The sequence below is a fragment of the Rhamphochromis sp. 'chilingali' genome, assembly GCF_963969265.1.
Source record: "Rhamphochromis sp. 'chilingali' genome assembly, chromosome: 21".
Taxonomy (NCBI): Eukaryota; Metazoa; Chordata; class Actinopteri; order Cichliformes; family Cichlidae; genus Rhamphochromis; species Rhamphochromis sp. 'chilingali'.
The window spans coordinates 12,139,436-12,154,527 of NC_137949.1; the positions used below are offsets into that span (position 1 = coordinate 12,139,436).

Sequence of the window (15,092 nt, forward strand, 5' to 3'; positions counted from 1 at the left end):
TAATTTCTCAGAGAGTTTAATAAATACTCCAGTTTACAAGAAAATTGATTTCTGGCAACTATTTCACAGTACAGGCATTAAGGGGTTAATATAATTGATTTCAGCTTCCCAAAAAATGTTTTAAAGTGTTCACTGAGATGTGCTGTGTAGCTTAACTGAGTTTCATAGGCTGCTGTGTCATAAAGACACTGGTGACTTAATTATTTGGGTTGGAGCAGGGTTCGGTCACCAGCAGCGGCTGAGACTGGGTGGAGGGCAGTTTGTTCAACCACGTCTTAATGTCATTTGCTTAAATCAAATCCATAAACATGCTATAATAATACGTTGTAATACTATATCATATGAGGCATTTAAATGCTATGAGACCTGGTTTAAAAGCCTTCTGTGTTTGTGTTTACTCCTGCGAAGCTGCACTGCCGGTAAGTCCGGTGTTTAGGTAACGTGGCACTTTTCCTTTCGCCATCTAGTGTGGCTCTGTGCGTACACAGAGGTGGAGGCTCTGCACAAACGCTTCCTTGTGTAAATGGCAAAGAGGCGTGGCTTACCTCACACGTCACGTCGCTCACGTAGCACGGCAAGAGGATTGGAGATCCGTGAAGTTAATGAAGATGCGTCATTAAAATCCGTTTGATGCTTCAAAGTAAGAAATAAATTTGTTTAATGTTCCCAATAAATGTTAATATTACATTTATAAAAGAGCACAGAGGCTGCACATTTAGGGGTCACCCCAACAGATCATCTGCCTCACCTTTTCTCCAGCGTCCTCCTCTGTCACCCCAACACTCTCCATCAATGAACCTGTTTTCCTCCTCCTGCTGCATCCAATATATATTCAGTGTTCCTCTCCTGCACATGTCTCAGCCCCATCCCTCTAACTTTAACTCCAAACCTGAGCTGTCCTTCTGGTCACTAGCCTCCTAGCCTCACATAAGAAGGTTCTGGGTTTGAATCCAGTCTGGGGGTCTCTGTCTTGAGTTCGCACGTTTTTCCTGTGCTTACCTGGATCCTATCTGGCTTCCTCCGACAGACCAAAGACAATTAGTAAAGTAAGTATATAGGTAAATTTTGGTGAATTAGATTAGCAGATGAGAATGGATGGATAGACTGCTACTAATAAAGCATCTGATGGCCAGTGGGGTTAAAGTATTTATCAGTGTAACATTAATGGATGTCAGAATTTAAGGAGTAAAGGAAAAAGCGACAGATCTAAAACTAAACTAAACTGATGGACTGTAAAGAAGTCCATCAGTTATATTTATCCCATATGGTTTTACAGAAGTTGATTTCGCTTTCTTGAAACTAAAGTGAATTTACCATTTGTGCTTTTATTTTGAAAGTAGGCGTATAGGAAGTTGTCTGTTAAACTTTCGCTTGACTCCGCCCCACGTTTTACAGGAAGTAAAGAAATGTCTACAGGAAAAACTAGAAGACTTCACTGAATGAACTGACGGATAAACCTTCAACACTCACCTCTTCTGCTTCTGCTTCCGACAACGTTTATCAAGAGTCTCCACCGGAAACGCCTTTTCATCTCTCAAAGAGAAACGGTGAGTATTTTACAGAAACTCTAAATGAAAGTGAACTGTTGTGTCATTTTAGCACTTATTACTTAGGTTATGTTTTTATTCTTCAAGTAATATTATCAGTTTCGGTTATTTAGCCTGAAGAAGCAGCTTTTACTTTTTTCTCTTTTTAAAAACAAAAAGCCTTCAACGTTGCTCTGATCCAATATTTCATCCATTTGAATTAACTATAATATGTGGAGTTCTGTAGAGAGATAAAGTATAAGCCTTGAGATATTCTGATTGCTTCCGTGGAACAAACAGGATGTCTTCAAGCTGAGTAATAACTGGAACTGAGTGATAAAGTTTCATCATACAAAGTGCAGGGAAGTTGTGGCCTGTTGGAAAGAGAATATCACTCTCTCGAAAGATAAGATGGCTCTTAACAATAGCCAGTAGTCACTGACGTGTTATTCTTCGAGCAATATAATTGTTTCATGTGGTTGGACAGGTGAAGGCTTGAACCTGCTGACGTGGGACAATACAGGTGTGTCACTTGGCTTTAGACAGGTGTGTCAGGATAAAGCATCTCCTCATCCTCCAGTCAGGGTGGCATAGTTTTGCTTCCACTACAGCATTCAGACTGAGAGAGGATTTTGATTGACTTGATGTTATTGTATCTTTTATCCATCAGACCCAAAGAATGGCAGAGAAGGTGCTGGTCACAGGTGGAGGAGGCTACATCGGGAGTCACTGTGTGGTGGAGCTCATTGAAGCAGGCTACCAGCCAATCGTGGTGGATAACTTCAGTAACGCTGTGCGAGGTGAGCTCACCAATTAAGAGCTTTTACTGAGAAAATTACTGAAAAAACTGTAGGGTCTACCTTACAGGCAACTGATTTGGATTAATTAAAATTGAATTGAATTGAAAAGTAATCAGCGTGATACTTAGACCTAGTGTTTCTGTATGTGTGTGTGTGTGTGTGTGTGTGTGTATCCATTGTGTTTTGGATTGAGGAGAAGGGAATGTGCCAGAGAGCATACGCAGGATAGAAAAGCTCCTGAAAACCAGCATTGAGTTTCATGAGCTGGACCTCCTCGACCGCCCCGGCTTGGAAAAGCTGTTCAAAAAGGTCAGAAAGTTGTTACACTTGGTTTGTTTTTCCTAATTATTCATCTGCATCTGCTACTGTTTTAGAGAGTGCCAACAGTGTACACACTTTGATTTGTAAAGTCAGTGTGTTTGGGGTTGTTTGGCTAAAAAAAAACAGCCCGGTTTCTGCTTTACTGTTACACACATAAAACAATCAGCAAGAAGATAAATGCACCACCATTTAACTTTTTTAGCCTTTGTTTGTTTCCTTAAAAATGTCCCTGCTGGCCTGCATAAACTGTCATGAAAAGCAGTTCATTTGTAGTATTTGCATGCCTTAAATCTGAAACCGGCCTGTGTCACACATGTGCTTCTCTGTTTGTGTGCTGCAGCATTCCTTCAGTGCTGTGATTCACTTCGCGGGGCTGAAAGCTGTGGGCGAGTCGGTGGAGAAGCCGTTACTCTACTACAAAGTGAACCTCACCGCCTTCATGAACCTGCTTGAGGTCAGTCAGTAGCTCCTGGGTAAACTGATCTCAGATCTGCACTTTCAATCTTTGCTCTGCACTCATTATTAATCCCTGCTCTGACCTTATTCTGTGTTTGCTGAGCGCACACCCGTGTGTTCATTTGAAAATGAGCTGATAAATTCTAAAACCGCATCCTTCTGATATGTTATGCATGTGGAGCTCATCATAACAGCCAGAATCAGCCTTTTTTCCTCAGCCCTGAGCTGTGGACTGCTGACTCGCTGGCCACTGATTGTGTGTATGTGCCGTGTTTATGTGCATCTGCACGTCCCCCAGGTGATGCAGGCTCACAGAGTGCGCAATCTGGTCTTCAGCAGCTCCGCCACAGTATATGGAGACCCCCAGCGCCTCCCCATAGATGAGCAGCACCCCGTGGGAGGCTGCACTAACCCCTACGGGAAGACCAAGTACTTCATCGAGGAGATGGTCAAGGACCACTGTAAAGCTGAGAAGGTAAACTCAGAAGAAAGACATTCACAGACGCACACACTTCCATCTCCTGAGTTGTCTCATTATTCCTTCTCTGTGGGCAGGACTGGAATGCTGTGCTGCTGCGCTATTTCAATCCAATCGGAGCTCATTGCTCCGGTCAGATAGGAGAGGACCCTCAGGGTATCCCTAACAACCTGCTGCCATATGTTGCCCAGGTATCTAAAGTCTCTGCCAGATGCCACGCTGTGCTCATCATAGTGATTGTATTTCAGTCTTTCATCTGTCTCCATGAATCACATGACTCCGATTTGCTTGCATTGCTTAATTTAGGTCGCCGTTGGGAGACGAGAGTGTCTGAGCGTATATGGGAATGACTACGACACGATCGATGGCACAGGTAACGAAATTACTGCAAATCACTGCACTTGCTTTGAAATAGCACTTTAAATAGCAGCCAGATACTCGGTACCATGAAAACGAGGCTCCTTTCTCTTTGCAGGTGTGAGAGATTACATTCATGTTGTGGATCTGGCAAAGGGACACATAGCTGCTCTAAAGAAGCTGAAGGAGGACTGCGGGTGCAAGGTATAACAACTTGGAGCAAATTTCCATCACGACCATTGTCACATAGATGCTTTAGATATTTATTAGTGTGTGTGTGTGTGTCTGTAGGTTTACAACCTTGGGACAGGAAAAGGCTACTCAGTGCTTGAGATGGTGAAAGCCATGGAGAAGGCTTCCGGAAAAGAGGTGAGTCATCGTGGTTACTGTGAGAGCTGAATCATGTTTATAGTCTGTTTTCTAGAAGTGACGCAAAGCACGACCAATCTGGCACTGTGGAAATACCTCTGATCACCTTATTTTTCCATGTAATTAACATAATGTGTTTTCTGTTTAGATCCCATATAAGATCGCCCCTCGCAGAGGCGGAGACGTAGCTTCCTGCTACGCCGACCCTCGCGTAGCTGAGAAGGAGCTGGGCTGGAAGGCTCAATTTGACCTGGAAAGAATGTGTAAGGACAGCCACGCTGGAAAATCTGATTCTTCTCCATGATTGCTCTTCTACAGTCAAATAAATGCGTTGTAGCATCTCCCGTATGATCTCTGTGTTTTTTCTTTGCACTCCTTTCCATGCAGGTGAGGACCTGTGGCGCTGGCAGACCATGAACCCCACCGGATTTTCTAACGGCACTTGCTGACGCAACCCGAGCAGACTGTTGCTTAAAAATCCTCTTTTAAAATCACCAAAGGGAACCACCAGCTTCCTCATTGGCGCAATGACACATAAGACCTCAAGAGAAGCTGCATTGTTTTTATTTTTGTTAAACTCTAATGATTCAGCTGACTACAAGAAGAGTATCTAAATGTTTGTTTACTCTTTGCTGTTAGATCAGACTTAACAACTGATATTTTCTCTATAAATGTATTGATCTGTGAGCCATAACAATGAAAGAATAAATTAATTTTCTTACTGAATAGCTGAAGCGCGCACTTTGCCTTGACTGTCTGGAGTGATTGTGACCCCGGTTTTTGTTGTTATATACATATAAAAAAAATTCTGAAATACGGGGGCAGATTAAAGATTCGGACCTGTGTGGTAAGGTTAGAGGAGCATCATGAGCCCTGCACAAATACTGTATGAATATCGCTCCTTTCGCAACGAGGGCGTCTGTTTAAACGGGGCACTGGGACTTTAAATGGCTCCTTGAACCCTCGGGCACCCAGTTAATAAACACCCACGTCAGCACTGTGCTCCAGTCGGTCTAACCGGGTTTCGGTCTTTAGGGCTGAGCAGGAAGTGCCTGACTGTGGACCCTGGACGAGCAAAGAAAAGAGCGGAGGGGGGGAAAGGCAAACGGGAATTAAACATGGATATGGTGGCGGACTTGGGGGCGAGCAGGCTGTACAGGGCGCCGGGTGAATCGAGCCACCAGTGAGTATCGATGGATTTTGTCAGGGGGGGTAAGAAGGCGTGGGGCGTAAGCGGGTCCTGCCGACACCTCGCGCCTGCGAAGCAGTCGCTCGCTTTGGGCAGCAGTCAAATCCTCCCCGCTGCTCGCCGGACCTCCGGAGAGAAGTGGGGGTGGTCTTGAGGATGAAAACGGGCGTGTTAGTGCGTCGTTGCCCTAGACTGTTACACAATGCGAATAGATGTGTTTTTCCAGCTCGCAGCGCGCTCACTTGCCGGAGGTTTGTGTCTGTTTTTCTATTGTGTGCTGGCTGAAGCCTGAAGTGGGCGTCGCTCCAGGACAGACAGACTGGGCTGCCCGCTTTCCTCTCGCAGGACTGCAGCACTGTCGTGTTGCTTTGTAGGTCGAAGGATGTCTGATTTTACGCGGAAGAGCTCGGTGGGGACGGTAGTCTTGATTTCGCGTGCCGTGAAAGGCACCGTGGAGTCCTGCGGGCGGGCGTTGCACCGTGGGTTGTCGGGCGCTGCGGAGGTTGTCACACAGCCGCGCTGATGGCTCATTAAACACGAAAGCGTGCAATCCCGAGCCTGCACGAGCACGGATTGAACAGGTTACCGTGAAATGAGAACTGTTCTGAAAATCAGGGTGCTGGACATTTTTTTTCTCTTTGCGTGTCCGGCTGCAGTGTTTTATTTTCTCTTCCTACAAGTCTGACGCGTTTACTCCATCGGGGGTTTCCGGAGCGCGTGAGACCTCAGAAATGATTAAAGGTTTTGTCACCCGATGCTCTCTGACTGACTTGAGTCGGGTGTAACCCATTAGGAGAAGATTTTGCCTGAAGGATCCTTCAACAAATCAAAATGCAGAAAAAAGTCAGGTGGGCGGGCCCTCTGCTGAGCCCGTGTAAAGACAAAGATGCAATAATTGACAGCTGCAAGCATGTGGTGATGCTGCTGTGTTTGTTATGCTCAGATCAGTGTGCCATGATTACCATTGTAGGCTGTTACCAGACCATTAAAATCCAGGAGCCCGTGTTTCCTTTATTTATCTGTTAATTTGGCATTGGGAGAAGTTCAGTAATAAATGTCCACCGGGTCTGCGGGACCTCTGTCATTTCTTATTTTCTTGATAAAGAAGTGAGTGTGTCCTGCATACAGAGCTAGTGAGCAAGCTGTCATGTTGTCTCCTGCAGGCAGCCTCAGAGGTGGTTCAACACGGCCGACATCACAGTGTCTCACCAAAGCAACATGCTGAAGCAGCTCAACCAGCAGCGTCGCCAGGAGCTTTTCTGTGACTGCAGTGTGTTGGTGGAGGGCCAGCTCTTCAGGGCTCACCGCAATGTTTTGTACGCCAGCAGCGGCTACTTCCGCATGCTGCTGTCCCAGGGGCCCGATGACTCTGTCAACGCCACCTTCGACGTCTTCAGCCCCGAGACCTTCACCGTCATCCTGGATTTCATCTACTCCGGCCAGCTGGACCTCTCCAGTCACAATGTGATTGAAGTTATGTCTGCAGCCAGCTACCTGCAGATGAACAACGTCATCAGCTACTGCAAGAACTTCATCAAGTCCTCCTTGGACATCAGTGTGAAAGATGAAGACAGCGATCGCTGCCTCAGCTTGTCTGAGACCTGTAGCTTTACCAGCGGAGCAGGAGAAGACTCCACAGAGCAGCATCAGGGCCCCTGCTCTGTTAGCCCTCCACCTGCGCTCTGGACTCGGGACAACTCCAGATCACAGTCTAGCTTTATGGGAAAGGACTCGGACCAGGATCCTTCGGCCTCAGCCCTGAAGACTGACCCTAACAGCCCTGTTAACGAGCTCAGTGCAGATGCAGAAGACCTCCAGGACCCTCAGGACCCTTTGTACACCTTGCCTGGATCAGAGCGTCGGCGTGGAAAAGGGAGCACAAAGAGGCGAGCGTCCAACAGCGCTCGGTCCAACCAGCACGAAGACTTGGACATCCAGGAGGCACGGACACGAAAGGCTGAAAAGGCAGAGGAGCTTTACGCTACTCTACCACCGATTGTGGGTGTTATTGGACACTTTAATAAAGGTGTGTGCTGCCAGAAGATGATGATGACTGGAACACTTGGACAGAGATGATAGGAAAAAGTCAAATGTCACAATTTCTCTGTTCCTCTTTGCAGATTCGAATCCTACCATGCGCTTCAAATGCCCCTTTTGCACACACACAGTGAAGAGGAAAGCAGACCTGAAGCGTCACCTGCGCTGTCACACCGGGGAGAGGCCGTATCCATGCCAGGCCTGCAATAAGCGCTTTACTCGCCTGGAGCATCTACGCAGCCATTTTGAGACAGTAGGTGTTTTCACAGCAGATGGTAAATTTACACTTTCTTCTGTGTCTGTGTCGGCTTACAGCTCCAGGAAAACAAGCTGCTAAACAAATTTACTCTAATATTGAATAAATCTTTATCCGATCTTTTCTTTTTCTTTTTAATCTCCCAGATTCATCAAGCCAGGAAGCTGGTGTGCAGGAAGTGTAAGTGTCAAGTGACCGAGGAGACCGGGCATGTGGTGTGTGAGGGCACGAGACGCTACCGCATGTGCACGGCGTGCATCCAGGAAGTGGGCTGTGACGACGTCCCCATGAACAGCCTGGAGGGGCACAACGAGGAGCCGGCACTGTTACTGGGCGTGGACGGGGAGGAGGAGGGGGACACAAAGAGGAGCTGGATGGTGACTGACGACGATGACCTGGCAGAAGACTCGGGCGCCGACCTCATCATCCAGCAAGTGGACGTCAGCGACGAAGAGCTGCAGTGAAACTGGACCAAAGTGTGCGTGTGTTTGTGTGTGTGCAGATGCGTAACCATATTTGAAGTGTTTGTGTTTTAAAGTGCCCCTGGTATGCTTATTTTCAATTTAGGGGTTTACTACAATAAGTTTACATTCATTAGTATTCAAAAATCATTTTTCTCATATTGTACTGTGCATAGTGTTACTGCTGCTCCTCTTTTCACCATCGGCCTGAAATGATCTGTTCTAGGAAAGCGAGGTATCCAGCCAGAGTTACAAGTACCCCAGAGAGTACTTTAGCAAGAGCAGTTAATTAAATTACAATTTCATTAAAGAATTGATTGAACTTAAAGAATTTTTGGCAGATAATTAATTGAAAGTAATGGTTAAAAAGAAGAATTGGGCGAAAATAGTCATGCATAAATGATTCAAACATATAAGAAATGATCAAAAATGAAATATCCTGCTAAAAGCACAGCTAAAATCTTTAGCTAAGAGAATATGCAGTTCAAATGGTTCAATAGTGGATGAATATAACAGTTATATAACAGTTACAATTAAAACACAACAGAAAAATAAAACCTGTTTTCTAGGCTGTATTATAACACAACTAAAGATGGTTAGCCGTGCAGCATTTTTGTGATTTCTACTGTCATTAGTTTTTTTTTTAATTAAAAATGGAATAAAAGAAATTCACCAGGTCTTCAGTTCATCAGCCGGAGGGCACAAAAGCTTGTTTTCATTCTTCCAGCCTCGCAGAATACTTGGTTTGCTGACATGTTTTACATTTCGTTTGTAGAAAAGAGAAAAATGGCAGACTTTTAGGCAGTTGGTGCAACTGGATGTAGCTGAGGCATTCTTTGTTTAGCTGCTAAACTGGCATTTTACATGGTGACATAGAGAAGTAATGGAAGAACAGCCAGTTTCACAGGCAGTTTCACTTCAGTGTTTTGTGTGGGTGGGTGAAACTTTACTTTTAATAAAGGTGTGAAGAATAGGGAAAAACCCCAAAAGCTTAACAGGGGCACTTTAAAGCCATGCAGGAGAGTTTATGCATAAAATGTGGGATTCACTCATGTAAAAACATACGTTTATGATATGTTGTGTATTAGTTTAGTCTTTTCTTATCAGTTTGTTGAGCTTTGTCAGAAAAAAAATGAAGGTTTTCTGTTAAGCTTCATAAAGATATGCAGTATCTGAAGCATGCATATTATGTGTTTCCTTTGCTTCAATCATAATATGATATTATAATCTTTTCAATAAGCTTTTTTTTCTCTCGTGCATGAAAAGCTTTGGTCCTTTTGGCTGCTTTCTGCCAGCCTTTCAACAAAAAGGTGAAGAACAGAATGATCACCTGTATCCTGTAGGGACAGTCTTTTTAAATGTTTTGTTATGATATGCAGTATGATACAAACGCATAATTTATTTGTTTGTTTGTTTGTTTTTTACTTTTGGACACATTAAAGATATTTTTATAAATTTGTTTCTGGGTCTTTAACTTTAATCACGAACAACCGAACGACTTCTCATTCAAAGGAGGCTCTGTTTTTTATTATTCTTATAGGAGTATTAAATGGTGTAAAGTAAGATAGAAGTAAAGTCATAGAAAAATAAATAAGATAAAGGACAACGATTGTGGGAAAACTGGTAACAGTGAAAAAGTGCAATAAACTAAACCTGAAAAAATTATAAAATTTTGTACATCGTTTTGTCATCTTGGAACAAATACATCAGTATATACAAAAACTTTACAACTCTGAATGCAAATTGCATGTTACCAATAAAATCAATTCTGGAGTCATTACGGCATCTGTGATGGAAAAGTTTAAATAATAAACGACAAAATATTACAACAATGTTGAATATAACCTATTTAAACAGTTCTATAGTTTGCTTTCATAATGGTGTGTTTTGTAGACGCTGACAATGATTTTCTTACATCTTCAAGAATGTTCTTGGTTCGATGTTGTGGGGAGGTTTTTCTTAACCATGGAAATAATTCTGTGATCATTCACTTTAAGTTGTCTGCTGAATTTCTTGCTATTCCTCTGATACACCTACTTTTGTTCTTTAAACCTTATTCTGAAAGTTCCTGTCGTGGAATTTTTTAGTAATAAAGTCTGCAACACGGTCAGCTGTGGTCAGGCTATTTTAATTACTGCATGCAGGAGAGCCAACACACATCAAACATCACAGTTCACAGTCATGCGAGCTCTGCCCTTAAGATGTTGCAGGTCTCTTTTATACCCACACACAGCTCTCGGTATCTTTTCCGTTACAACAGGTTTTTTGTCCCATGGGCTGTTGCTGGGCAGAGAGCAGTTTCCCATGAAGATCCCGGCACTGGTCTTCTTGGGAGTTTCGTCCTTGTACGCCCTTACAGTTAGCAGATAACACAGTGAAACATTGTTTCACAAGGTCATATTGACACATAATGTGAAAACTAGAATTTTCCCCATTACATTACAGATAAAAGCTACCAAACACAAGTTCAACACTTCGACAATAAATCAACTCTATATGTTTTATCTGGTTAAACTGCCTTGCCATTTACCACTGAAGCTCTGAAAATGAAGGACCACGAACACATAGTCTTTCATCCATAGTTTGCCACTGTAATAGTGTACAGATGCAAAATTACAAATATTGTGGACCTAATTATATTTTAAAAGGAAAGGAAACATATCTGGCCACAAGGAAAACCAAAAGTGAGCTAAATTAAAAATTAAAAGATAATAATTAATAATCTGGTTTTGCTTGAAGTTTCTTCCTGCTAACATTGAGTTTTCTCGTTCCACTGTCCACAAGTGCTTGCTCACAGTGGGTCGTTTGATTTTGAGTGTATTGTAGAGGATACAAAGCGCCTGGAGGAAACTATTATTGTGATTTGGCGCGTCATAAATCATAAACAATTCTTTCAGTTCCACCCTTTCGCCCATAGATGGCGTCCACGCGGTGCTTTCGTGAGCCTGTGAGGACTCCGCGCCTGGAAGGGACGTCGTGACGTCAAACCGGAGGCTGGACCATCATGGCGACTGTCATGAAGCTCGTCCACAGGAACGCTTTAACGTCGCTTATGGGGCAGCACTGCCTGTCGTTCAGCTCCGCGGCGGCGCACAGAGCAGTGAGTTTGAATTGTGTGTGATATGACGCGCTGCTTAGATGCACGGCCGTGTTTGTCCGCTAGCTGTTAGCGTCCCCTGCTGTTATGCTAATTGTCGTTACATGTTCGAGGCCCCTAACCCTAGCTGATGGTAATTTAACACCACTTGTTTCTTCTGTTCGTGTTTTAGGCTGGAGTAAGAGCGGCCCAGGCTTTTCCAGGGAAGGTGAAAATAGTGGAGGTGGGACCAAGAGACGGCCTTCAGAATGAGAAGGTAGCGTGTGTTTACGATGGCGCAGGCGCATAGTTCGTGCTTTGCGTCACCAGGTGATAACAGAGTTACCCGAGTTAGTTATGTCGATCCTTACATAACCAACTCTTTGCACTTTCAGACTCTTGTACCAACAGAGGCCAAAATTAAATTAATTAACATGCTGTCAGAGTCGGGGCTGTCCGTCATTGAGGCTACCAGCTTCGTCTCCCCAAAGTGGGTTCCACAGGTGAGTATGCACACGCACACACAGTGCTGGCACATCCGGCTAAGGGCAATACACAAACTGCATGACTTCTTTCTGTCACTGCTGACCGGTTTCTGTCATCCAAATGTTAGATGGCAGACCAGGTGGAGGTGATGAAGGGTATCAGCAGGAAGCCCGGGGTGACTTATCAAGTCCTCACCCCCAATCTCCAGGGTTTCCAGGCTGCTGTGAGTGTCAAGCATCCAATCTCATCAACCGTCACTACATAAACTCCTCCATCGCCATCTTCACACACAATCGTTGGTGCTTCAGTTTAATTCCTCACAAGAAATGCTCTTATTTACTTCAGGTCAAGGCAGGAGCCCCAGAAGTAGCCATATTTGGTGCTGCGTCTGAGCTCTTCAGCAAGAAGAACATAAACTGCTCAGTAGATGAGAGTTTACAGCGCTTTGACGAGGTTATGAAAGCGGCTAAAGAGGCCGGTGTGCCAGTTAGAGGGTAAGAATAGTGGCCTCCCCTCAACTGTCAGCAGATCTTTAAATCACTTCAATTGCCCTCTAATTCTTGCTTATGTGCTTCTTGTCATCACAGTTATGTCTCCTGTGTCGTCGGATGCCCGTATGAAGGCAAGGTGGCACCTGAAAAAGTGGCACATGTGAGTTATGGCTTGTTTAAAAAAAAAAAAAAAGCAAAACTATTTTGCATTAATTGATGTTGCCGCTCAATCTGTCCTCTGCCTCACAGGTAGCTAAGCGGCTATACTCCATGGGCTGCTACGAGATTTCTCTGGGTGACACCATCGGAGTGGGAACTCCAGGCAGCATGACTAAAATGTTGGAGGCAGTGATTAAAGAGGTGCCCGTCAGTGCGTTGGCGGTGCACTGTCATGACACCTATGGCCAGGCTCTGGCTAACATCCTTGTAGCTTTACAGGTCAGGCTGGTTTGAGACTATTTTGTTTACACACACATATTTTAGGGCTGCCACAAACGATTATTTTGATAGTCGACTTGTCAGATCATGCATCCATTGGACCTGAAATGTACAGCTTATTGCTCCAGCATGTATCTGCTCTTACATAACTATCATTAGCTTACAGCTTAAAGTGTTTAAGGTATGTGCTCCCTAAAAATAAAGATACGATGACAGTTTATTAAAGATTAGATTAGGTAAAACTTTATTAAAAAATTGTTCTTGAATTCAACCATTTCTAAGACACGTGGGTGAAAATCACCTGACGTTAGTGTTCTAGGGTTAATCTTTGAGTAATGCAGAAGGATAATTGGGTGTCCTTTTAGCTGATCTGTTGTTTGCAGGATTGTACTCAAATATTTGATTTCTTTAGGCGGGGTTTGTATCATCAGGCTTGAGTTTGCCTCACTGTTGCCAGCTTGGGCGCTACTTTTTAACCTTCTTTAAAAAAATACAGAGGAAAAACATTATTTGTGGTTCTGCTTTTCGGAGCAGGAGAGTGAGGAACACCTCTCTGTACACCGAGTGAGCTGCAGCAAGGCTGACGCTTTTATTGTTTGTAAAGGGGGGAAAAGGAAGAGTTGTTCTGTTGCTTCCAATTTTCTTTCTGTGTGATTATATAGAGGAAGTCACATGACAGCCATTAACTTCCAGCTGGTGGTGCCATGTTGTTTGTGTGTATTTTTTCTTAATCACCCCATTTTGCTGTTGATTACCACTCAGTCTCTTTAAAAGAGAACCTGGTATTTTTGAATAGCTGCAGCTGGTCACTGTTGTCTGTTTTCCTGATTTCTATGCTTTGTGTTTGTTTGTTTTTCAGATGGGAATCAGTGTGGTGGATTCATCAGTAGCTGGACTGGGAGGCTGTCCCTATGCCCAGGGGGCTTCTGGGAATGTTTCAACTGAAGATGTAGTTTATATGCTGCACGGACTTGGAATTCAGACGGTAGGAGGACTTCAGACTTTGTCTGCGTCGATGCTGCTACCTGGCTGCTTGAAGATAATTACGACTTCCGTGCTTAAGTGCTCTAATATGACCTCTTAAATTTTGTCTGTACCCCAGGGAGTCGACCTCTCTAAGCTGATGGATGCTGGAGCTTTCATCTGTCGAACCCTCAACAGGAAAACCAGCTCCAAGGTGGCACAGGCAGCCTGCAAACTGTAGAGGAACGACAAACCAGAGGCTCTCTCTCTCTCAGACTGAACACTAAAGCGTGATTATGTAACCTGGAGCTGTCTGTGTTTTTTGTTGTTTTTTTTTTTTTGTTTTTTTTTGGGGGGGGGGGGCGCGGCGTTAATTTATCTTCTATGGAAGATCAGGATCAGTAGGCTATGCCAGTCAAATCGGAGTAAAATATCTAATTGGATATTAATATGACAGCATTGCTGGAACGGTGCCTTATGTAAAGTAAGTGTAATCACATCATGACCTGTGTGCCTGTGTTTTAATAGTGTGCTTGCATTAGTTTCCAGGCACTGGCGAAGCCGACATGATCGCCAGACTTTGTTTATAACAATAAATTATCCAGTAAGCATCTTGTGGGCATGGATGACATCACCGTTTGAGTTTCCATCATTCTCCATCCTCGACTCAGGCATTGAGCTGGCTGGTGAAAAACTGTATTGACACAGGTTATTTTTATTTTAAATGTATTTATTTTCAAATCTAAAATGCAAATGTTTCTGTAGACTTTGTTTTAAAAATAAAGATTGATAAATTGTCTTGAATCTTAAGGATCACCTGTGTCTTATCTGGTATGATTCGTGGCCTGAAAGGTAGCTATACCTATACTCACATTTATTTTGTGCTTTTTAACCGTACCTCACACCCACAGCCAATTTAGAGTCATCGGTTAACATGACATGTACGTCTCTGGGCACCAGAGAACATGCAAACTCCTCCAGAAAGGCCCCAGCTGGGTTTCAAACTAGTACCTTGTAACGATGAGTTTGCAATGCAAGTCAATGGAGGTGAGAGTGCATCTTCACCATTTCTATAGTAATTTTCCAGCTTGCGTAAATGACTCAGGATAAAAACGGTTCCTGCTACACCTTTTAAAACCGGCTTTGTGAGCCTGACAGGCAGATTGAGATTCCAGAAATGTCCGCTAAAGATCTTAGACAAGCAAAGCCCGTAGGAATGAGTCGGTGACCAAAATCTAAGTTATGTAGTTATCTAAATTCTAACTTGTTTACAAATGTGAAAGTTGTCAAACGTATGTTGATTTTTCAAATCAACGTATGTTTTTGAAACAACTTGAACATAATATAATGACAAGCAGACGTCCCACCTGATCACAGATCGGCCTAAA

The 15,092-nt window shown here is 43.8% G+C and overlaps 3 protein-coding genes across 4 annotated transcripts; all 3 read left to right on the plus strand.

Annotated features, from left to right (window-relative positions):
- Positions 1 to 1,388: 1,388 nt before the first annotated feature.
- gale (UDP-galactose-4-epimerase) lies at positions 1,389 to 5,033 on the plus strand. 2 transcript variants are annotated; one of them, XM_080871189.1, is made up of 11 exons: positions 1,389 to 1,547; positions 2,197 to 2,326; positions 2,520 to 2,635; positions 2,988 to 3,101; positions 3,402 to 3,578; positions 3,659 to 3,772; positions 3,888 to 3,954; positions 4,057 to 4,142; positions 4,230 to 4,307; positions 4,456 to 4,570; positions 4,695 to 5,033. In XM_080871189.1, exons 2-11 carry the CDS (start codon positions 2,206 to 2,208, stop codon positions 4,754 to 4,756), a joined length of 1,050 nt encoding a protein of 349 aa, XP_080727315.1. In that variant the 5' UTR covers positions 1,389 to 1,547; positions 2,197 to 2,205; the 3' UTR covers positions 4,757 to 5,033. The 2 variants fall into 2 exon arrangements, with proteins under 2 accessions (XP_080727315.1, XP_080727316.1); XM_080871190.1 differs by having other exon boundaries at positions 2,523 to 2,635.
- Positions 5,034 to 5,191: 158 nt separating this feature from the next.
- Positions 5,192 to 8,933, plus strand: zbtb8a (zinc finger and BTB domain containing 8A). Its single transcript, XM_080871188.1, has 4 exons — positions 5,192 to 5,490; positions 6,660 to 7,522; positions 7,617 to 7,786; positions 7,936 to 8,933. The coding sequence occupies exons 1-4, from the start codon at positions 5,426 to 5,428 to the stop codon at positions 8,251 to 8,253; spliced, it is 1,416 nt and encodes a 471-aa protein (XP_080727314.1). The 5' UTR covers positions 5,192 to 5,425; the 3' UTR covers positions 8,254 to 8,933.
- Positions 8,934 to 11,196: 2,263 nt separating this feature from the next.
- Positions 11,197 to 15,092, plus strand: hmgcl (3-hydroxy-3-methylglutaryl-CoA lyase). The gene is made up of 9 exons (XM_080871545.1): positions 11,197 to 11,350; positions 11,520 to 11,603; positions 11,722 to 11,829; positions 11,940 to 12,035; positions 12,158 to 12,306; positions 12,400 to 12,463; positions 12,553 to 12,741; positions 13,601 to 13,726; positions 13,844 to 15,092. The coding sequence occupies exons 1-9, from the start codon at positions 11,255 to 11,257 to the stop codon at positions 13,943 to 13,945; spliced, it is 1,014 nt and encodes a 337-aa protein (XP_080727671.1). The 5' UTR covers positions 11,197 to 11,254; the 3' UTR covers positions 13,946 to 15,092.

Bases quoted from the DNA above. Each gene is read 5' to 3' on its own strand.
- hmgcl (XM_080871545.1), top strand. From the start codon at position 11,255: ATGGCGACTGTCATGAAGCTCGTCCACAGGAACGCTTTAACGTCGCTT. The intron at 11,351-11,519 runs GTGAGTTTGAAT...TTCGTGTTTTAG, and splicing joins CCGCGGCGGCGCACAGAGCA to GCTGGAGTAAGAGCGGCCCA. The intron at 11,830-11,939 runs GTGAGTATGCAC...TCCAAATGTTAG, and splicing joins CCCCAAAGTGGGTTCCACAG to ATGGCAGACCAGGTGGAGGT.
- gale (XM_080871189.1), top strand. From the start codon at position 2,206: ATGGCAGAGAAGGTGCTGGTCACAGGTGGAGGAGGCTACATCGGGAGT. The intron at 2,636-2,987 runs GTCAGAAAGTTG...TGTGTGCTGCAG, and splicing joins TGGAAAAGCTGTTCAAAAAG to CATTCCTTCAGTGCTGTGAT. The intron at 4,571-4,694 runs GTAAGGACAGCC...CTTTCCATGCAG, and splicing joins ATTTGACCTGGAAAGAATGT to GTGAGGACCTGTGGCGCTGG.
- zbtb8a (XM_080871188.1), top strand. From the start codon at position 5,426: ATGGATATGGTGGCGGACTTGGGGGCGAGCAGGCTGTACAGGGCGCCG. The intron at 5,491-6,659 runs GTGAGTATCGAT...TGTCTCCTGCAG, and splicing joins CCGGGTGAATCGAGCCACCA to GCAGCCTCAGAGGTGGTTCA. The intron at 7,787-7,935 runs GTAGGTGTTTTC...TTAATCTCCCAG, and splicing joins TACGCAGCCATTTTGAGACA to ATTCATCAAGCCAGGAAGCT.